Source organism: Mobula birostris, chromosome 14, assembly GCF_030028105.1.
Source record: "Mobula birostris isolate sMobBir1 chromosome 14, sMobBir1.hap1, whole genome shotgun sequence".
In the NCBI taxonomy this organism is placed as follows: domain Eukaryota; kingdom Metazoa; phylum Chordata; class Chondrichthyes; order Myliobatiformes; family Myliobatidae; genus Mobula; species Mobula birostris.
This window is the reverse complement of record NC_092383.1, coordinates 84,479,937-84,503,429: the sequence shown is the minus strand read 5'-3', so window position 1 is coordinate 84,503,429 and position 23,493 is coordinate 84,479,937. Positions and strand designations below refer to the sequence as shown.

General features: G+C 43.1%; 1 protein-coding gene across 10 annotated transcripts in view; it reads right to left on the bottom strand.

Annotated features, from left to right (window-relative positions):
* Nucleotides 1–808: 808 nt before the first annotated feature.
* Nucleotides 809–23,493, bottom strand: part of plekha6 (pleckstrin homology domain containing, family A member 6) — a 348,944-nt gene continuing 326,259 nt past the window's right edge. For 9 of the 10 annotated variants that reach the window (XM_072278779.1, XM_072278782.1, XM_072278783.1 and 6 more), the window contains 7 exons: nt 20,669–20,778; nt 15,961–16,155; nt 14,461–14,622; nt 12,787–12,920; nt 11,398–11,546; nt 8,299–8,403; nt 809–7,618 (listed from right to left, as the gene is read on the bottom strand). In XM_072278779.1, coding sequence (XP_072134880.1) covers nt 8,303–8,403; nt 11,398–11,546; nt 12,787–12,920; nt 14,461–14,622; nt 15,961–16,155; nt 20,669–20,778 — 851 coding nt within the window. In that variant the 3' untranslated portion in view covers nt 809–7,618; nt 8,299–8,302. Of the gene's footprint in view, nt 7,685–8,298; nt 8,404–11,397; nt 11,547–12,786; nt 12,921–14,460; nt 14,623–15,960; nt 16,156–20,668; nt 20,779–23,493 lie in introns of all 10 variants that reach the window. The other variant, XM_072278778.1, reaches the window with a different exon arrangement.

The window sequence follows — 23,493 nt, the reverse complement described above, 5'->3', positions numbered from 1 at the left end:
AGAACCTGGTGTGGTCTTCTATTGCTGGAGCCCATCTGCTTCAAGGTTTGCAGAGATGCTGTTCTGCACACCATTGTTATAATGTGTGGTTATTTGAGTTACTGTCTACATATTGTGTATTCAGAGATGCTTTTCTGCACACTACTGTTGCAAAGTGTGGATATTTGAGTTACTGTCACCTTCCCATCAGCTTGAACCAGTCTGGCCATTTTCCTCTAACCTTACACATTAACAAGGCGTTTTTGCTCACAAAACTGCTGCCTACTGATGTTTGTTTTTGCACCATTCTCTCTAAACTCTAGAGACTGTTGTGCATGAAAACCCCAGGAGATCAACAGTTTCTGAGATGCTCAAAGCAGACCATCTGGTACCAACAATTATTCCACAGGCAAGGTCAGCTAGATCACAATTCTTCCCCATTCTGATGCTTGGTCTGAACAACAACTGAACCTCTTGACCATGTCTGCATGCGTTTATGCATTGAGCTGCTGCCACATGATTGACTGATTAGATATTTGCATTGTACTGGTGTACCTACTGAAGTGGCCACTGAGTGTACACGGAGCTATATAAATAGAAGTCTTTGTTCTTAACTAGGATTCATTTGAATTGGCAAAATTGTGTGCATGTTGATAGGCAAGGAACATATGGCAAAAGTAAGCCAACTAATTCTCAGACTTATTAAAACTACATTCTTTATGATAGCTTGGCATATGTTTTGTCAGGTAGAGAGAGAGCTTAAATAATCATCAGTATTGGTGTAAGTTTTAAGACAAACCCTGATAGATTTATAAAAGCAACAAAGACATTTTTACATTCATTTTTTATTCTGGTTAGTTTTAATATTTTTCATAATAATTTTTGATATTTCTTTATTACAATACATAGATGTACATTATAAGGTATACCTCTTGTCTAAATCCCCAAACAACCACTTTGAGCTATAAAACAACACCTTTCCCCAATAAACATTAGCAGTCACGCAATAAACGGCTTATAGTCTATGAAAAGTATCCCGTGTTGTCAAAAATGAAATGAGAAAGGAAACGGGTGAAAGGAACTCATGTCATGAGGGTACAGATGTTAAAGTCTCCATCCCTTGGCCTTCTCTCATTAATCCATCATTTCTGCTGCTTCCTAACCCTAACAAAATTAACCTTTTACTTGAACAGGAGGAATGCTTGCAATCCATTCTTTATAGCCCTATTCTGCTCACTTTTCAGTTCGTGACCATTAACCATCTAACTATTGGTGCAGTTGGGAATGTAGGAAGAAGGCTGAAGCCAGTGGGAGCATTTAAGGCCTGACTATTTTGAAACTTCTGATCTTCCTCTGAAGGAGACAGAAAATTTAAGTAAATGTGAAATGTTTATTCCTTTCCGTAGATGCTGCCTGATTCCTCCAGCATTTTGTCTGTCTTACTCTGGATTTGCAGCACCTGCAGAATCTCTTGTGTTAAGATATGTGAAAGTGAGGGTAAGATACAGGAGTGTTTGCGTTGAAGCCTTAACCCTGCAGGGTCATGATTTGTGCAAAAAATTAGTAGCATCCTGATACTACTTGGGCTGAAAAGGGGTTCAGACAAAAAGGGGTGGTCTCTGAAGGTCAATGTTAAGCAAGGATAGGACTGTACCTTTCTCTGATCAACTCCAGTTGCCTCAGGCTGCACATTGGCCATGAAGTTCTGGAGAGTGGTTCGCCGCCAGTGAAATGTAACTGCACTGAGGTGAGGGTGATAGAAAGATAAATCTCTACCAGGAAGGACCAAACACCAGTCTACCATCCAGCTTGGAGGTCAAAAGGAGACATGAATGCTGGGTTGTTGTCCTCAGCCACAGGCAGATAATGGGGGGGGCACGCACAGAGGCTAGTTGGTTTGAGTCAATGGTTGGCTACTATCTCATCTTGAACTCCATACATCCTACTCCCCTGAGACAAACAGAAATAGTGAAAACCAGTTCGTTCATAGGTACAATGCGTACCCTTTTGCAAGCGATCCTCAAGTGCCAGTTGCCTGCCATCACTTACGTTATGATTGGAGGAAAGGAGCAAAGGAAGTTCTGAGACTTCTTGGGAATATGTTGTGCTTGGAAGTGATGTCCTATGAGACGATAACTCCACCAATGTAATCACCTAGGGCGGAGTACAATGTTCCCCTACCTCCCACAAATTGGTGCACAGGTCATAATTGTTTCATAAATACTATATTCTTGTTTGCACTAAAGTAGAATAAAAAATTCTTTACATGAATCTACTGCAACTTGTGCTTTGTTTGATAAAATCAAGTTGGAATTGCTTTTGCACCTTCAACACATGCTGTCCTTGTGTTGCAGTGCTTTGTGAAGATGGCCAGTGTATACCAACTACCACACAGTGGCCTGCCTTAACTATTACTGGAACGTTAAATTGGCTGAAAGTGATATCAGAGTTAGTATGCAAACAACATGAAGTCTGGACAATGACTGAAAACTGGCTGCTGGCTTTGGTTGTTGCACAAGGTCAAGTTTTGCATCTGAGCTCTCAATGAACCCATTGTATGACTCAGAATACAACATCAATGCTTGGCTTGACTTCACTGGAACAGGCAGGAAAATAGGGTTGAGAGAGAAAATATATCAGCCATGAATGAAATGTGGCGCAGACTCGGGTCAAATGGCCCAATTCTGCTCCTTTTGTCTTACGGTAGCAGAATGACTTTTGTCATATTTAATTCTGTGTTTCAGCTTCTAGCCTAATCCTCCTCCCACTTCACTTCCTTCCAACCTGATGTATACCTCAACACCTCCATCCTCACTTTCTCAACCACTAAACTCATTCCTGTGCAAGTTCCCACATTTCTATACCTCATGTTTCCTGCCACCTCTGTCCGTCTTACACATTCTGTGCCTCAGCTTACATTCCCCAGCCTGTACTGCACCCTTAGGATTGGTGGTGGTGTCTTCCATACCACTCTCCCTGCTTCCCCCCTTTGGCCACCCTGTCAAATTTGGAATGCGGATGAATTTTATTCCACATTCCATTCTTCTCATTGTGATTAGCGACAGCAGCCCAAATGAAGTCCTATTGCTGAATAAAACTGCATTAATGAGCATGACCTTGAATTTCACTGCATGAACACTAATATCCCCAACAACCATATGGAATAACATTCTCGCAAGACACCAAAGTACACCAAGTATATTACAGCGACTACTGAAAAACCCTCTTTAACCATTAGCTCTGACTTCTGAAAACAGATTGAATGAGGTTCTATTCTTAGTGTCAGAGCCATTATACATAAACTTCCTGTTCCTTTTATTAAAAAATAAAACTTTTCTCTCATAAATAAAAACATAAAACGCTGGATATATACTCAGCTGGCCAGGCTGCATCTGTAGAGAGAGAAAGTAAGTTAACCTTTCAGTCTTCCTTTGTCTGTCCTGTTGAAAAGTCATTCACCTGAGCTGTTCAATCTGCTTCTCTCTCCACAGATGCCACCTGATCTGCTGGGCTAATCCTGCATTTTCTGTTCTCTCTTCAGATTCCCAGCATCTGCACATTTTTTGCTTTGCAAACTTTTCTTTCGATCCATCTAACAGTCTAATGCAATGAATGAATGAATGAAAGTGCGACTGAAGGTGAACTTCACTGAGAATGCAAGGAATGGTGAAAAGTTAACTCTTCAATCAGTGATACTGCAATCATTCGAGCAGAGGAATCCTTCACGCTGGAGATGGATCAATGTGAAGAATCACCTTGTCACAAATATTTTTCACATTCGAGATGTTACAAGAACCAGTACGGGAATAACCAGCTAGTTTCAAGAGCCAGTAAGCCATCATAGCACCAAACCACTGTGAAATCCACACTGAGAAAGGAGGCATTTGTACAATCTCTGGCACTTCAAAGCGTAAGTGGATCAGAAAGAGAAGTTGGGATAGGCCTCGTGTAATCCTGATCCTCGCCCACTTCCCTATCTTACCCTTTGATTCCCTCTGTCCTCAAACCTGATCCATTTTATCTTGCGTATATTCAACATGTAAAGCTTTCTCTTTATCTCTAAGTGGGCACAATTCCTTATACCCAGGCTCTCATCTCCCCAGCTGGCATCCATCTCGTCAATCTCTCCCCCAGACTTGTATCTCATTTAGGTCCTCTCATTCTTCTGAACTCCAGTGAGTATTGACAATGCCACTTAGTCTCTTCTCCCGGGAAACAATAAACTCACTTGTCAATACTCCATTGCATGCGCGATGCTCCCAACGCTCATCGTCCCTCTGGACTCAGACTGGAACAATATTGCAGCTGCAGCAAGCTCAGACTGATGAGCTGATTCCCACTGCTTTTCCACATTGCTCTGTATTCAAACTCATTTAGCAGTGATCCTCAAATACAATGATACATTTAATGCCAATCACATTGTTAGTGAAAAGATTCTGCAATTATTTTGTTTTACTTTATTGAGGTACAGCACGGAATAGGTCCTTCCAGCCCTTTAAACCACACCACCCAGCAACCCCTAATTTAATTCTAGCCTAATCACGGGACAATTTACAATGGCCAATTAGCCTACCAACTGGTACTTCTTTGGACTATGGGAGGAAACTGGAGCAGCCGGAGGAAACTCACATAGTCATGGGGAGAACGTACAAACTCCTTACAGGACCTAACCTTGGTTCTAGGGACCCACACTTATCATCTGAACCAGTAACATCGGCTGCCCTATTATCCCATGTCATACATTACTAGGAAGACTGAGGCAAAGTAAGGCTCTGAGCTGCAACATTACTATTAGTCCAGCAAAAAGCAGTTGGTGTGAAGGTCTGCTTTGCTTTACAGATATGTGTCTTTAATCCATTTAGAGAACTGCAGCCTAGTCAACACCCTCAACCATTCCCCACTATCAAGGATATCTTCAATAGGTGAAGCCTCAAAAAGGGGACATCCATCGTTAAGGAACCCACCACCCAGGGCATGCCCTCTTCTCATTACATCAATCAGGAAGGAGGTACAGGAGCCTGAATATTTTAGGAACAGTTTCTTCGCCTCTGCTATCAGATTTCTGAATGGACAATGAACCTATGAACGCTACCTCATTATTTTTGCTTTCATTTTGCACTACTTATTCAATATTTTATATATATATATTTCTTATTGCAATTTATAGTATATTTTATGTATTTTACTGCACCACTGCTGCAAAAAAACAAGTTTCACAACATATGTCAGTGATAATGAACTTGGTTTTGATTCAGAGTTACTATGGACTGAAGGTGGTATTCCTGTGCAATCCTCGCCCTCTTCTGAGCATTCACCTTGGCTGGCTGTCCTTTCCGGAGCCTCGCCGTAACCTTGGACAAAGTGTTAAGCAAGTCAGAGTATGAGCTGACTGTTCTATTGCAGAGGAGACTAACGTTTGAGAACTTGGACCTTCTCACCACCCTGAAGGGTGGTCTGCTGACTGCGGATTGCAGTTAAATAGGTAAGTGCCTTAACAGTTCTAGAAATAAATCCTGATTGAAGCCACGTTACTGATTGATGGTCAGTGAGACTAGCTAATTCAACGGCATACACTGTCTCACAATGTATCTCATATCTACACACAGTGGAACTTCCGACTGACAGGACTGCAAGTGCACATCAGGACCAGTGACAGGAGCTCAGCCCCTTTACATTCCACCATAAACTTTTCATCTTTATACGGAGCTATAACAAAATAAAACACATAAATACAGGGTAAAAGTTCAGTGGTATCCTGCAGTGAGCCTCGATGTAACGATTACTTCAAATATCCAACACCGTATTCGATGAATCACTCAAGGAGCTCATCAGTAGCCAGGGCACTGCACTTGATGCAAGTTCTGAAGAATGGAATTATCATCCTAAGTTGCAATGCAAGCTGCCGGGCCGTTGCCATGAGAAATACGTCACATTGCACAAACGAGCAGCAGTTGTTCGAAAACAATGGACTTGGCCACGTGGCTAGGTGGATTAGCTGGTTACATATTAGCAGGTCCACATTCAGGCTGCTCCAGATTAGCTGCCAAAAAATGTTAGACATAAAAGCAGAGCTGAAGGAGATTTTTTTTTTGTCCATCTCCAAGATTTTCGACAAAGATTTTTGCTCAGGTTTTGTACTAAGTTACAGCAGTGATACCAACTGGTCTGGGAGAGAAGAAAAGTCTGAGAAGGGACTTCAATTTAAATTGGTGTACTTGTTCTTTGTGGTGATCCATGATGGAGATACCTTTGAGAGATTTCAGATAATTATCATTTTGGAGCAATTGATGAGCTAACTTGGAGCGGCCCACTTTGGTGAGAACGTCATCAGACAAGCAAGTGAAGTACACTGCTGGTATCACATGGACGCTGGTCGGAGATGGAGCACCAGAAGACCATTTGGAAGGTGGTCTCTGTTCCAATCTCCTGCAACCTTAATGATGGATTCTTGCCCCTGCCCTTGTTCACCACTGGTGGAATCATTGTTCCTGGTGAAACACCTCACCCTTAAATGGAGACATAAAACTATCAACAGTAAATGGTCCAGGTGCCGGTCGATGGGACCAGTCAGAATAATAGTTTGTCACGGACTAGATGGGCTGAAGGGCCTGTTTCTGTGCTGTAGTGTTCTATGACTCTAAATGTGTTTAGCCATGTCTTCCCATCATCCCTAGCTCCTAATCCTCATTGCCCGTGTACGGCAGGGTCCACATGGGACAATAATGTTCCCCCAGTGAGCGATGTTGGGTGCCTAGTCCTAGTCTCTCTTCTGTGACGGTAGAGATATGCTCAAGTGATCCCACAGTTGGCTTATTATCTTCAAGGGTCACCACCGGATAACCACTACCACTGTCAATTTCAACTGCCCCTTCCTGAAAGGAGAAAGGCATAGCTAAAGCGCCTTTCCTGATCGCAGGCCATCCAAAGTAGAAAGTCCGTTTTTGCAGACAGCAGGGTCCCGCTTTGGTTTTAGCTGTGGGGTAAGTAGCAGATGGGTATAGGGGCGAACTTCCCTGCTCTTCAAGATGTCTCAGCCTGACTTATCAGTTGGGGTTTAACACCTTGTTTGAAAGGTGTCACTTCCAGGAGTTCATCACTCAGGGATCAATAGGCAAAAATCCTCTGCTCAAGGCTTGAAACTCTAACATACAGCCTTTAAGTAAGGATGCTTCCTGATGACTTAAAGGCTAATACACCTCTTTTTAGTGGACATATTCACCCTTCAATACAATGCACCCCATAATATTCCGTTCTCTCTTCCTGTCAAGTTCTGGGAAAACTTGGATCCCACGACAGTTCCTTCTAAAAAGTCACTCCACATCATTAGAATTTCACACTGCACACATTTAAAAATAAAATACTCCTTTCCAGACTTTCCTTTTCTTGAGGACTCAGTTGGTCAAATTTAAAAAAACTTATTGCATGAAGTACGACAAGAAACTCTTCGGTAAATACTGCATCTCTGGAGGGACAGCCTTCACTGAATGTCAAGTCGCCCACTCAGTCTCGGTTTCTGGGTCTCAGCTGGTCCCCGATAAGACGCATTATCCGTCCATTCGCGCCAGCAGGTAGTGCTGTTGGAGCTCAGCCAGCCTTCAGTATGTTGACCCGTGACACTTGATGGCAGCGATAGCCTGAGCTGCAAAGGATCAGGATCAGCTTTATTCACTATATACATTTCCATGTGTTAGGAACTTGCTGTGGGCTGTTAGCACAACATGCGACAAAAAAATAACAACATTCAACTATTAGAATAAAGAATTATATTAAAAACTTACAAGTTTAAGTATGGATATGGAATAAAATGTGCATAAATACATCAATACCAGCATGTATTTACAATGTAAACAGTGGTTTATAGTGTCCACAGTGCAGTGCAGTGCTGGGGGTAATTGATGAGAGGGTGGTTGGTCAGATTAACTGCCATGGGGAAGAAGGTATGATTTTGTTTTAATAGCCCTATAGAGCTTTCTGGGTGGGAGCTTTCAAAAAAAGGCAATCTGCAGGGTGGGTGGTGTCCACAAAGATCTTTCCTGCCCGCTACTAACTGTGGCTGGCAGATTTGATGTCTGCTGTACATTGTATTATGGGAGATATGCTTTTAATCAAGTCCGTTTTTAATGCTGTGATCAAGGAAAATAAATGAACATTTGCAATGAGTAAGTATCACGTTATTTGTTATTAGAGATGTCACATAATCAGTAGAACTGGTCATCCTGAGAATAAGAAATGTCAGTAGCTTGCATCATTCCATAATCAGGTAATTACAGTCAACACAAGTAAGTTAAAAATGACAAATGTTTTCTTAAAAGTGCTTACTTCTTCAGACACACATTAAATGGCTTCCATCAGTGACCTGTGGTGGCAGTGATGAGAGGGGTGATGATGGCGGGGTTGATGGACTTGATGCGTCCGATGCTGGAACTAAATGGAATGAAAGGATGGAATAAATGAAGCAGACTTCATGACAAGATCCTCCTTACAGCACCCTCAATCACATCTCCCTGCAACAGAGACCTGCCCTTTTATAGTGCTGCATTCTTCACCCTCCTCCCATGCTTCTGCAACCTTACCTGCTTCCTCCACAGTCACAGTTCCAGAGTTCAAAGTACATTTATTATCATTGTATGTATGCTATGTACAACCTTGAGACTCGTCTCCTTACAGGCAGCCACAAAACAAAGAAATCCAATAGAACCCATTTAAAAAAAATACCCAATGTGCAGAAAACAATTTGTGCAGACAATAAAAGTAAGCAAGTAACGTTCAAAACTGAAGTTCACGAAAGTGAGACCACGGCCACAAAGCCAGTCAGAGCCAACCCAGAAGCCTTTAGTTGCAGGCCTCAGCCTCAGTTCAGTGCAGAGACAAGTAAACCTCGCCAAGCAGTGAGCTAAACACTGGCCTGTCTGTCACCTCCAGCCCCGACACTCTGACCTTTTTCCAATCTCGCCCAGCGCTTAAGTCGGCCAAACGTTGGGTCATTGCTCACTTTCAGACCTGGGCCTTACCACTTCGAAACACTCTTGGGCCTGGGACCCACTGCCTCAATTCGGCCTGTAGCAGACGTTTTCCATATGCACAATTCCACAGAATCAAATGATGTAACCTGGAAAGGGGTCCAGATTCACGCTGCCCATTCAACTACATGGTTTTGAACTAATCCTACCCTTGTCCATCTTTTCTTCCCACATTCTCATCAATACACCCCAGCTACACACTGGGGGCAACTTCCAACGGCCAATTCACTCACCAACTTGCATCTATCTGAATGCTGGGGGAAATCAAGGCACACAGAGGAAGCCTGCAGAGTCACAGGAAGAAAGTACAAACCCCACACATCTCCTATTCTCCATTTTAAGCTACTGACCTTCCACTTTGCCCTCTGGTTCTCTGGACTACTGCATAGAGTTTCCTCATACCCACAGCTTGACCTGTCCTCCCTCATCTTCCAATCAATGACCATACGGCAATGGACCGGTCTCCCACTTCGACTGGTGCAACCACTCTACTGGCCATTCTGTGCAGAGTTAACCTTTGGTCAGTGCTCTGTGCAGGTTGACAGGTCAGACACCTACACACAATTCCTCCAGATCTCCAAAGTTAGTGATGAAGTAAGATTAATGTGAGGATGTAACAGAGAAATGAAATGCTTCTGCTTTTAGTAAGGAATGTTGCCAGCGGGCCAACCCCAAACAACCACTCAGTGTTCAGGGGATTTTGTTAAAATAGAACCTGAGCACATACATGATCTGCCTCGACTTTATTGCTCTTCCCCTGGCCCTGGATAGGGGATATTAGGCTCACTCCTTTACCATACCTGCTTTGAGGTTTTGCAAAACTTAAAGCACAGTAATAGGCTAGTCAGCTTTCTAGGGAAGGGCTTGCAGGTTGATAGCTTCATGTTCATGAACCAATGGGGTTTGTTGGATGGTGTTTCACTTGAAGACCCAGGGAAATGGAATGCAGGTCGAAATGAGGTCTCTGCAGGGAGGCTCTGTAAATCCCGAAATCTACAATGGACACCTCATTGTTCTAAACATATTTCCACACTGGAGTCCTAGGCATTTATTGAGCTTGGGAGGAAATCCTAGGAGATCTGAGAATCTGCAGGATTTGTCCACTAGTTGTCGAATTTGCACTCCTTGTAATTTTTCCTGGCTTAGTGTGGCAACTCTACTGTCGTATACTAGTAGAGCACTGTCTACATTAACAGTCCCCTTGTACTCAAATTGCCACTGGGTTAAAGACTACACAGACTCCAGATAGGATCAGTGTTTGATGGGCCAGCTACATGGAAACTGCTACTCCGTGGCAGAAGGTAGATCTTGGGGTAGGGGAAGGAGAAAGATGGCTCCTTATCACGGAAGTGAGTGTTCCTGCTTCAGCCCTCCAGTGAACTGCTGGGACCTCTTCAAGTGATCCAGAATCTCTACTTTCATCGATTCATAGAGCAATACAGCACAGAAAGGGGAGCCTCAGCCTAACTCATCCAGCCAACCAAGATGCCCATGCCCCAGGGAGTTTCTATGTGCATTACATCCGGAGGACAAAAGGTCCTATCCGGATGCATCTCAGTTTGGTATAGTAACCTTTACCGCAAGAAATGGCAGAGTTGTGGACACAGTCCAGCACATCATGAAAATTGGCACATCCCCTCCCCACCCCCCGTCATCCCAGGGACACTGTTTACCTCTATTGTTGCCTTGGAAACGCAGCCAATGGAATTAAATTAGGCAGAATATACACAAGTCTGAACATACCACCAGGCTCAAGGACAGCTTCTAACCTGCTGTTACAAGATTATTGAACAGAACCCATGTATATTGAATAAGAACACTTGACCTCACAATCTACCTGATCATGGCCTTGCACCTGATCATCTACACTTTCTCCGTAGCTGTCATACTATATTTCTCTTTGGAGTGGAGGAGGATGAGAGGTGACTTGACAGAGGCACACAGATAGTGGACAACCAGCAACTTTTTCCCCAGGGAGGTAATGGCTAATAGGAGAGGGCGTAATTTTAGGGTGATTGGAGGTAAATATAGGGGAGATGTCAGAGGCGAGTTCTTTACAAAGGCAATGGTGGGTGTGTGGAACACCCTGTCAGAGGTGGTGGTAGAGGAAGATACATTAGGGACATTTAAGAGTTGAAGGACTCCTAGATAGGTACACAGATGAAAGAAGAATAGAGGGCGATCTGGGAGGGAAGTGTTAGATTGGCCTTGGAGTAGAGTAAAACACTGTGGGCCGAAGGGTCTGTATTGTACTGTACTGTTCTATGTCCCGTATTGTTATTGCTTTTCACTTTGTTCTATCCTGAGAAAATGATGCTGCGAGATGATCCACATGGATGGCATGCAAATGGACCTCAGTATATATGACAATAAACCAGCAATAATCCAATCCCCTCACCTTTACCTGATATGAGCCGGCTTCGTCTGGATGCCTCCGTGGCCAGAGCACATGAGATCTCAATCCTCTTCTCCTGTTCCTGCAGCTGAAGTTCGGGATCCATGTTACTGTCACTGAGCCCCTCCGTTAGTGGGACAATGTTCTGCAAACTAACAGGGAACAGCATTCACGAGGACTATCCAATGCAGAGGAAGCCCCTCCCTCACTCTCCTATGTGAATACCCAATTCCAGGAAAGGTCTTGATTGCAAGCAAACTCCTCATGGGATTTTTCTACGGTCCCTTGAACTCACCGGGCAGCAGGACTCCATTTGGGACCAGCTTCAGAACCCTCTCAGGCTCTGTGAGTACCCACTCCTGTCATACAGTTGCATTTACAAATGAACTAATCACAAGACTCACACACCGAAGGTGAACCAGTTGCTGAAACTTCTCATGGGTGGGGGTTGCTGTGGAAGGACGGGCTGGAGGAGCAAATTTTCTCACTTCATGAAGAGGAGATGAAATTGTTTCTGCATGCACCATCTCAAAGAAGTTTCATTGGGATCATGTGACTATGGGGGCATATCATTTGGAAGACAGGTTTTTTTCCACCCAACCACAATTGCATCCAGGAACTGAAGATCAGAGTGGCTTTCTACTGGAACCTATGCATTTTGGTAGTAGTGCTTGTCAGATCATTTCAAAGGGCAACTATATATCTGCATTAGAATACGGAACAGGCCCTTTGGCCCTCAATGCCAAATTAAACTAAATTTCTTCTGCCTGTATATGACCTACATTTGTATGTTTATCTAACAGCTTCTTAAGCACAAATAACATACCTACTTCTAGGACTAACCCTGAGGGTCTTTTCCAGGCCCCTGTGTGTAAAAAAAAACTTGCCCTGCACACCTCCGATAAACATTTCCCCTCTCACTTTAAATGCATGCCTTCTAGTATTTGAAATTTCTATGCAAGGGGAAAGGTACTTACCTTTTATATATGCAAACAACAGGAATTCTGCAGATGCTGGAAATTCAAGCAACACACATCAAAGTTGCTGGTGAACGCAGCAAGCCAGGCAGCATCTCTAGGAAGAGGTACAGTCGATGTTTCAGGCCGAGACCTTTCGTCAGGAGGCCTGAAACGTCGACTGTACCTCTTCCTAGAGATGCTGCCTGGCCTGCTGCGTTCACCAGCAACTTTGATATGTGTTGCTTGACCTTTTATATATGCCTCTCAGAATCTTGTGATACTGTAGTCACAGACTAGCTATGATTGTACGATGAAGGAGCTCTTTTAACTGTGGGGCCAGCTGAGGTTACTACCACCAAGACCCAGGTTGTTCCAGAAATCCCTGCTCTGCTACCCAACTGTGTTCTATAGCTTTCGTGAGGTGACAGGGTACCTGGACTTTGCGATGAGGGTTTTGATTCGTTCCACTTTCTTCTGCTTCTCTTTGATCTCCTCCGGACTAAGAGGGAGCTCCGGCTCAAACTCAATGTAACGTTCTGGGATGAAGACTTTATCTGGTGTGGACAACTGAATGAAAGGCAAACAGAACGAGCACAGGGAAGAGTTTACAACTTGGACATGTTGAATGCGACTTGCCCTTTGTGAAGCAAACAGCGACACACAAATACCTCAAGAAATGAGTTAGGTCAGCACCAGGGAGCTGAATATTTTTTGTACATCTAGTCTGTGCAGAACTATTATTTTGCCGAGTTCCATCGATCCACACCCAGACTATCACCCTCCATTCCCTTTTCATCCATGTACTTATCCAAACTTCTCTTAAATGTTGAAATCGAACCTGCATCCACTACTTCCACTGGCAGCTCGTTCCACACTTTCACCACTCTCTGAGTGAAGAAATTCCCCCTCAGGTTCCCATTAAGTATCTCAACCTTTCACCCTTAACCCATCACCTCTAGTTCTAGTCTCACATACGCTCCGTGGAAAAAGCCTGCTTGCATTTACCCTTTCTATACCCCTCATAATTTTGTACACTTGTTTGGGCATCCGAACAGTTTACTTGGAGACTGGGTCTGTTGCCTCCAAAGTACACTCCATCACCTTCCCAAATGTCCCTGTACCACGTACCACTTCGACCTTTCAAGGAAGGCTCGATAAGGATGTCAGACCCTAACCTTTCCAAATCTGACTCAGTAGAGAGCTGTGGACTGATAGCGAGCATGTGATGTGTGATAAACAATGAACAGTCACCAACTCTACCACAAAGAAGCAAAACGCTGCAGCTGGTGAAAATTCGAATCAAGAAATAGAAATTCAGCCACCAGAGGGCAGCCTCCATGGAGACAGCAACTGAGTTAATCCTGATGGCATGATCCCATGTGATCTCATGTGCTTGAGTCGGAGCAATTTCATTAACACAGAGTGAACACCAGGAAAGAAGAAGACCTTCAGTCTTCTGGTCCATACTTCACCCAAGCTTCTCTCAGCATTTAATTTTTTCCATCTTTTCTAACTTAGACCATAACACCATAAGATATAGGAGCAGATTAGGCCATTTGGCTAATCACAGCTCATCCGCCATTTCATCATGGCTGATCTATTTTTTCTCCCAGCCCCAATCTCCTGTCCCTTCATGCCCTGATTAATGAAGAATCTAACAACCTCTGCCTTAAATATACCCAATGACTTGGCCTCCACGACTGCCTGTGGCAATGAATTCCACAGATTCACCACTCTCTAGCTAAAGAAATTCCTCATTATTTCCATTCTAAAAGGTCACCCCTCTATTCTGAGGCTGTGTCCTCTGGTCTTAGACTCTCTCACCTTAGGAAACATTCTCTCCACATCAAGGCCTTTCAACATTCGATAGGTTTCAATGAGGTTCTGTGAATCATCAAGCTTGCCCAATAAAATCATCTCCCCAATTAGCCTTAACTACCCTACAATTGTGAGCATATAATCATTAATAGTCATCGATGTCAGTCTGTGATGAAGAAGCACCAATACAACTGTGTACCTCCAACTATTCCTCAGGCACAGCACATACCCAAGTTCACACTGTCCTAACACCAACACTGCCTTCTAACCATCGCCCCAGGTCACAGACCTCCTTGTTGATGTCCAAGGAGTAGTGTTCTGGCTCCAGGTCCATCCTTCTCAGTCGTGCGATCTCCTCCCTCGGAGTCTCGTGGTATTTGCCCGTAAAGTCCTCCCGGACAGCTGCCTCCAGCTGAGAGATATCAATCTCCGTGGTCTTACGGCGGGGAACCTGGTCGTGGGAAGGGAAGGGGATTGGGAAGAATCGCAAAAAGAAGATTTCTATCCCATGAAAACCAATGATTTTGCCACAAAAACTTTCACTATTTTGTTTTAAATAATTGAGTCACAGTGTCTTACATTTGACCCACCCTGACCATATTGATCGTCAAGTATTTATCCATAATAATTGTGTTTACCGGCACTGAGGTCTATCACTTTCTATACCTTGGCAATTCAAGTGCCTGTCTAGACACACTTCAATGTTTGTGAAGAGTCTTTGCCTATGGGTGAAAAAAAGTCCTTCCTGAGATCCCCTTAAACCTTTAACATTTTACCTTAAACCTACTCTACTATCAACTTCCAGACAACCCTGGTATGAATGTTTTCTGCTGCACACATTTTTTAATTCATTGAAATTAAGCTCCTCAGCTGATTTGGAGTCCAAATGCCTGTCCAGCTGGGTTATTAAAATATTTTAACTGTATCTGCCTCTACCACATCCTCATACAGGATCCCACCCAGACTTGCCACATTGAGCACGCTCTGTGTGGAAAAATTTGCCCCCTCCTATATCCTTTAAATTTCTCCACTCCAAATTAAATCCATACCCTCGAGTTATATTGATATTAGTTCACTATTGTCACGTGCACCAAGATACAGTGAAAAGCTTGTCTTGCATGCTGTTCATACAGATCAAATCGTGACCTGGAGCACTGAGGTAGAACAAGGTAAAACAATAACAGAGCAGAATAAAGTGTAATAGCTACAGATGAAGTGCAGTGCAGGTACACAATAAAGTTTGAGATCATAATGATGCAGATTGTGGGGTGAAGAGACCATCTTGTTGTACTAGGGAACCATTTAATTGACTTATTACAGTGGAGTAGAAGCCGACCTTGAGCCAAGTGGTACGTGCTTTTAGTTTGTTGTGTCTTTTCTGGATGAGAGAGAAGTGAAGAAAATGTACAGGGTGAATGGGGGCTTTGATTAAGTTAACTGCTTTGCTGAGGCAGCGAGAAGTGTAGACAGAGTCCGTACAGGGAGGGTGGTTTCCATGATGTGCTGAGCTGTGTCCACAACTTTCTGCAGTTTATTGTGGTCATGTGCAGAGCAGTTACCATACCAAGCCATTATGCATCCAATCTATGCCCGTCGCGATTTTATGAACCCCCATAAGATCACCTTTGGGCTTCCTACATTCCTATCAGATCCAGTTGATTTAATCTTTCTGTATAACCACAACCCTCCATTCCAGGCAACATCCTTGAACCTCTTCTGCATTCTCTCTCAGGTTACCACTTCCTCTGGGTAAACATGCTGACCACAGCAGTGAATGCCCTCAACATACCGTGACTCGCCGAACATTGGGTTTTGGGCTGCTGCTATCCATAGTTGCCAGCAGTCCAGATGTCAAGGTCAGGCTGCGCCTCTTGTTTTGGCCTCGTAGCGATCCATTCTGATGCCTCTTCATGCGTTCAGCCTGCTCTTCCACACTCATCTTGGATTTGGTATCATTTGAGTGTGTGCTGTTCCTCGCCTTTTCCTGTTAAAAGGACAAAAAGACAAGTCAGCGTGGTGGGGAGAAGAGGAACAGGCACAAACACACGAAACAGGTCAACTGGGGCAGAACCCAGTGGTTCATCCGATGAATCAGAGTTATAGACTATAAGACCATTTCACTCATTAACAGTTGGAACTACTCAGCAGGTTTCCAAGATTACTTTTTGAGATTATTTCACTATTTTACTATCGTGCCAATTCATTGAGGGAGTTCAATGGCTGAAGCCCTACTCCAATACTTCATAACACTCAACTAAATCTTGCTGAAACTCCATCTTGCCAGAGCAGACTTGATGGGAGGAATGTTTTAATTCTGCTCCTATGTCTTATGGTCTTACCTCCACCTTCCAGCCTGAGATCTGTAAATGAATAAAGCCTCTACCCATCTCAGTTTTAGTCATAGTCATACTTTAATGATCCCAGGGGAAATTGGTTTTCATTACAGTTGCACCATAAATAATTAAATAGTAATAAAACCATAAATAGTTAAATAGTAATATGTAAGTGTGTAAATTATGCCAGGAAATAAGTCCATGACCAGCCTATTGGCTCAGGGTGTCTGACCCTCCAAGTTGTAAAGTTTGATGGCCACAGGCAGGAATGACTTCCTATGACACTCTATGTTGCATCTCGGTGGAATGAGTCTCTGGCTGAATGTACTCCTGTGCCCAACCAGTACATTATGTAGTGGATGGGAGACATTGTCCAAGACGGCATGCAACTTGGACATCTTATCTCATCTTATTTCATCCTCATCTATTTAAATGGGGTGCAGAATGGTGGGGGGAAGTGTTCCCTATAAAGCTTCCTGACATCATCCCAAAAGGCCCGACTTCCCTACAGCTTGTCTCCCTCCAACCCCTTCTGAGTCACAGAACCAGACTTAGTGCGAGAGACCTGACCGCTGTGGCTTTCCTCTGCTAGGTCATCCCCTGAGCAATGTCCAAAGCAAGATGCCTGTTGTTCAGGGGTACTCTGCACTAGCTGCCTGTCTCTTTTCCCATATACCCATATACCTGTGTAACTACCCCTCTGTACATCCAGTTGATCAACCCCTCAGCCTCCTGAATGAACCTGGGATCATCCAGTTCCAGCTCCAATTCATTAACATGGTCTGAAAGAAGCTGCAGCTGGATGCCTTTCTTGCAGGTGTAGTCGTAGGGTCACTGGGCGTCTCTCTGCCATCCCACAAGAGGCGCATTTCACTATCCAGGTAATGGAAAGATTTGAATCTATAAACCTTGCTGAGTGACATTAATGGCCTTCAGATGCTGAAATTAGTTCTTGAACACCAGAAGAGCGGACACAAACTGCTGGAGGAACTCAGCAGGTGGGAATAAACAGCAGATGTTTCAAGTGAATCCTAATGAAGAGTCTCAGCCTAAAACATCGGCTGCTTATTCCCCTCCATAGATACTGCCGGACCTGCGGAGTTCCTCGAGTATTTTGTGTGTATTCCTCTGGATTTCCAGCGTTTTCAGAATCACGTGCTCTTGAACAACATCCCATGATGAACCTATATACTAATCTCACATAGGTAAGACAATAGAAACTAGAAAGACATTATAATGTTTATTCAAGCAAACAGAAAAGCTCATCGCTTTAACTCATAACAAATAATGCTACCTTTACTGATAAGTGTCCTGAAGAATATGTGTTCATTTGCAAGTAGAGTGACCTCTAGGATTACAGTGAAGTTGCAAAGTTAGAAAACTGTTCATATCATGATATTCTATAAAGTAAACCCTTGACGAAAATTAACAAGATTTGTTGTTTCTTGCACAAAATTGTATTTACTTAAACTTTTCTTTCTCACATAAATTCCCTAAGCATGTGCTTTTATCTCACATCATAAAACGATAAGACCATTAAGAGACAGGAGCAGAATTAGGCCACTCGGCTCTTCAAGTTTGCTCCGCCATTCTATAATGGCTGATTTATTATCCCTCTCAACTTCATTCTCCTGACTTCTCACTGAAACCTTTGATGCCCTGACCGGCCAAAAATGTATCAATCTCTGCTTTAAATATACTCAATGACAACCTCCACAGCCATCCAAGGCAATGAATTCCACAGATTCGCCTCCTTCTGGCTAAAGAAATTCCTTCTCATCTCTGTTCTAAATGAATATTCTTCTATTCTGAGGCTGTGCCCTGTGGTCCTCGACTCACCGACTATAGGAAACAATCTCTACATATCCACTCTGCCTAGGCCTTTCAAAATTTGATAGGTTTCAGTGAGATTCCCCCTTCATTCTTCTAAACTCCAGCAAGTACAGGCCCAAAGCAATCAGACACGCCTCATACGTTAACCTTTTCAATCACGGAATTATTCCCATAAACCTCCTCTGGAGCCTCTCCAATGCCAGCACATCTTTTTTTTAGATAAGGGGCCTAAAACTGCTCACAATGTTTTACAAGTGTGGTCTTACCACTGCCTTATAAAGCTTCAGCATCATATTCTTACTCTTATATTCTGATCGTCTCGAGATGAATGCCAACATTGCATTTGCCTTTCTTACTACCTACTCAACCTACGTGAATCCTGCACAAGGACTCCCAAACTCTTTTCCACCTCTGATTTTTGAACCTTTCCCCCATTTAGAAAATAATCTACATCTTTATTCCTTTCACCTAAGTGCATGACCGTACACTTCCCTTAACTATGTTCCATCTGCCACTTCTTTGCCCATTCTCCCAATCTGTCCAAGTCCTTCTGCAGACTTGCTGCTCCCACAGCACTACCTGCCCCTCCTTCTATCTTTGTATTGTTTGCAAAACTGGCTATAAAACTATCAATTCTGTCAACCAAATCATTGACATATAATGTGAAAATAAGTGGTCCCAATACTGGCCTCTACGGAACACCACTAGTTACCAGTGTCAACTAGAAATGGCCCCTTTATTCCCACTCTTTGCCTCCTGCCAATCAGCCAATCTTTTATCCATGTTAGTATTTTCCTGTCATACCATGGGCTCTTATCTTGTTTAGCAGCCTGATCTGCAGCACCTTGCAAGGGTCTTTTGAAAATCCAAGTAAACAACTGACTCTCCTTTGACTATCCTGCTTGTTATTTGCTCAAATAATTCCAACAGATTTGTCAGGCAAGATTTCTCCTTAAGGAAAGCATGCTGACTTTGACCCATTTTATCATGTGCCTCCAAATGTCCCAGCCAGCTGGTGGCATAGTGGGATCAGCGCCGGACTTTGCAGCGAAGGTTTCCAAGTTCAAATCCAGCTGGCTCCCTTGCACGCTTTCCATCCGTGCTGGGTTGAGCGTCGAGCTAGCAACTCGACCTCATAAAAATAAGAAAGCCTGCTAAAAAAACGCTGTCATGACGGCGTCCCGATGACTCCACTCAGAGTTAAGGGTCCCGCAACCTCATCCTTAAAAATGGTTCCAACATTTTCCCTAATACTGAAGTCAGGTTACTTTCCTATAATTTTCTCGCTCCCTTCTCAAAAAGTGGAATAACATTTGCAATTATCCACTCTTTCAGAACTATTTCAGAACCTGGTGATTCTTGAAAGATCGTTACTGATGTCTCCACAATGTCTTCAGCTATTTCTTTCAGAATGCTGGGGTATAATACTGGTGACTTCTCTACCTTCAGACTTTCCAGCTTCGCAAGCACCTTTTCCTTAATAATATAACTACATTCACTTCTGCCCCTGATGCTCTTGAACTTCTGGCATACTGAAAAATACTTATTAAGTTTGTCCGCCAATTTTTTGTCACTCATTGCCATTTTCCAGTGGTCCAATATCTACTCTCGCCTCTCTTTTACTCTTTATCTATCTGAAAAAACTTATAGTATCCTCTTTGATATTATTGGTTAGCTTTCCTTAATATTTCATCTTTTCTTTCATTATGTTTTTTTTAGTTGCCTTCTGGTGATTTTTGAAAACTTTCCAATCCTTTTATTTCCCAATAATTTTTGCTATATTGTATGCCCTCGCTTTTGCTTGTATGCTGTCTTTGACTTCCCTTGTCAGCCATGGTTGTCTTATCCTCCCTTTAAAATACCTTTTCATCTTTGTGCTTTATCTATCCTACGCCTTCCAAATTCCTCCCAGAAATGCCAACAATTGCTGTCTGCCATCATCTGTGCCAGTGTCTTCTTCCAATCAACTTTAGGCAGCTCCTCTCTTATTCCTCTGCAATTCCCTTTACTCCACTGTAATACTGATACATCTGACTTTATTTTCTTCCTCTCAATCTGCAGGGAGAATTCTATCATATTTTGATCACTGCCTCACAAGGGTTCCTTTACCTTAGGCTCCCTAATCAAGTCTGCTTAATTACACAACAATTAATCCAGAATTGCCTATCCCTTAGTGACCTCAAATCCAAGCTGATCTAAAAAGCCATTGATTAGGCCATTCAAAACTGAATTTATTTGATTAAAAAATTGCAAGTTTTCATCTTTTAGGTTAAGAATAGAAAAGGTAACTGTGGAGGATGAGGATCAATTACAAGCCACTTTCTCACTTACTCTCGTCAGGAATTCAGAGTTAGTTTTATCGCTGCTCCGGACCGTAAGACTGGATGGAGTCGGAGACACATCTTCTGGAGGCGACTTGGTCCTTGGAGGGACAACACCTACTGTAGAACCAAAATGGAAAATGGATCAGAAAACACTGTCTGCTCTAGACTGAGTGTTCACAAAAAAATATCCTATGCATGTAAAGAGTGAAATTCTACAAATGATTCTGTTCTCATAACTTGGACAGGATACCTACGTATAGCATTCATTTCTTCCCAGTAGATTTTTTTTTATTATTCATTCACCTGTGGGGTGAGGACATGATTGGATTTATGGTGCGTCCCTAAGTGCCCCTGAGGAATAGTTAAGAGGAAATAACCTTGCTGGGTCTGGAGTCATCTATGACCAGAGTGAACAGGACAGCAGATTTCCTTGAAAAGAGAAAAAAAAACTGCAGGTGCTGGAAATCTGAAATAAAAATAGAAAATGCTTGGAACAGTCAGCAGTGTGACACTGCCTGACTACTGCACCGGTGAGTCAGAATTAGTTAAAGATTCAATCTAGCTCACATTCTACACAGCACGGCAGTGTAACGCACCAGCTGAAAGATTGGGGTTTGATTCACATCTTTCTCTGTAAAGTTTTTCTACATACTCCTCGTGACCATGTGGGTTTCCTCCCACATTCCAAATACATTAGTAAGCTGTGTGTATGCTATGTTGGCACTGGAAGCGTGGTGACACTTGCACAGCCCAACATAAAGGACATGTTTCACTGTATGTTTGAATGCACATGTGACAAATAAAGCTAATCTTTCATCTACTTCCATCTGACACAAACCAGAAGTGCTGCTGATCAGAGGTGCCTGGTGCATTATCCTGTGATTGTTATTGCTGAGTTTCACATTCATTAACTCGTTCACACTGAGCACTCAATTTAGATATTCTTACTCACATGCTAACCCTTCTGCTTAAACATACCTTCTTCAGCCTGACACAGAGTTGCTTACAGATTCTTAATTCCTACATCTCTCTCCTTCCACAGCAATGACTCTGCCTTTGACTCTTACGACTGTAAATTCTGCAATCACTTGGTAAATTGATTTATTATTGTCACACGTACCAAGGTACAGTGAAATATTTGTCTTGAATACCATCCATATAGTTAATTTCATTACAGCAGTGCACTGAGGATATCAGAATGCACCATAAAGTGTTACAGTTACAGAGAAAGTGCAATGCAGGCAAACAATATGGTACAAGGCCATAACAAGGTAGGCTGTGAGGTCAGGAGTCCTTCCCTGAACATCTAGACCTCTTATTCCTCAGCTAGTGTTTGATGCAGCAATGAAGGTCCCCCATCTCTGTCTGTCCTTGGCCACTCAGACATGGAAGGATTCTTCATTGCTGCTTCTGTAACAGTTTTACCAGCCAGGGTTATTAGGCCTGAGCTGAACCCGCGAACCTGGAGGACCAATGGACCACACTTAGTCTGACCTCTACCCTTTGACCTGTTTGGCATGGGCAACTCTACCAAGAGCCAAAGCATAAAGCCCTGACTCCAGCCAACATAGCTCTCTGGGTCACTGAGACACCAAAGCCTCCAAACTACGACAGGGTTGTGGTCCCCTTGGAGGTTCCGCCAGTAAGACTCTCCATTATATCTCTTGATTTTTCACCATCTGCCGTAATATCCACTCAAGTGATTCAGGATTTTTAGAAATGCTCTTACAGAATGTTTTACATTTACGTTATCAATGCAGTTCATGATTATATAAAGTAAAATATATCAGTGCTGTGTGATCTGAACTAAATAGTCATAGAGCACTACAGGTTAGAAGCAAGCCCTTCAGCCCACCTAGTCCATGCTGACCTGTTTGTCTGCCTAGTCCCAGCCACCTACACCCAGACCATAGCCCTCCATACCCCGCTCATCCATGTACCCCAAAGATGTAGCCGGTAGTTTCATCGGTCATTGTAAATTGTCCTGCGATTAAGTTAGGTTTAATTGGGTTTGTCAGGAGGCACATCACAAAGGGCCAGAAGGGCCTATTCCACAATGTACTGCCAAATAAACAAGTAAAAATAAATAAGAGTTGAAATTGAACCTGCATCTACCACTTCTACTGGCAGAGCTTTTCTATTAAAAGCCTCAACTTATTTTAATTCTGTGCTTCAGTATTGAATTAATTATTTGAGACGCTCTTGTAAGATGGTAACAGCTTATCTCCCATTAAAAAAAATCTTGGCAAGGGCAGCAAAAGTACTGGACACCAGCACATGGAAGTTGACCTCCAAGCCACACACTGTCCTGACTTGGAAATACATCATCGTTCATTCACTGTTGCTGGGTCAGAGTCCTGGATCTCCCTCCCCAACAGCATGCCTCCCTAGCTATGCGGGTGGCATTTTAGCACAGCAGTTAGCGTAACGTTTTACAGCACCAATGATCGTTCAGTAGACCTGAGTTCAATTGCCGCCGGCATTTGTAAGTTCTCCCTATGACCATGCAGGCTTCCTCTGGTGCTCTGGTTTCCTCCCACATTCCAAAGACGTACGGGTTAAGAACGGTAAGTTGAGGCACGCTATGTTGGCACTGGAAGCGAGGCTACTCCCCAACACAATCCTTGGACTTTGTTGATTAATGACACAAAAGCACATTTCACAGGATGTTTTGATGTGCACATGACAAATAAAGATAATATTTATCTTTATCTCAGTGTACTTTTGCAATGAAATGATTTGTATGGATGGCATGCAAAACAAAGTCTTTCTCTGTACCTTGGTACATGAGACAATAATAAACCAATTTATCAAACCAGAATTGTAAGCCTA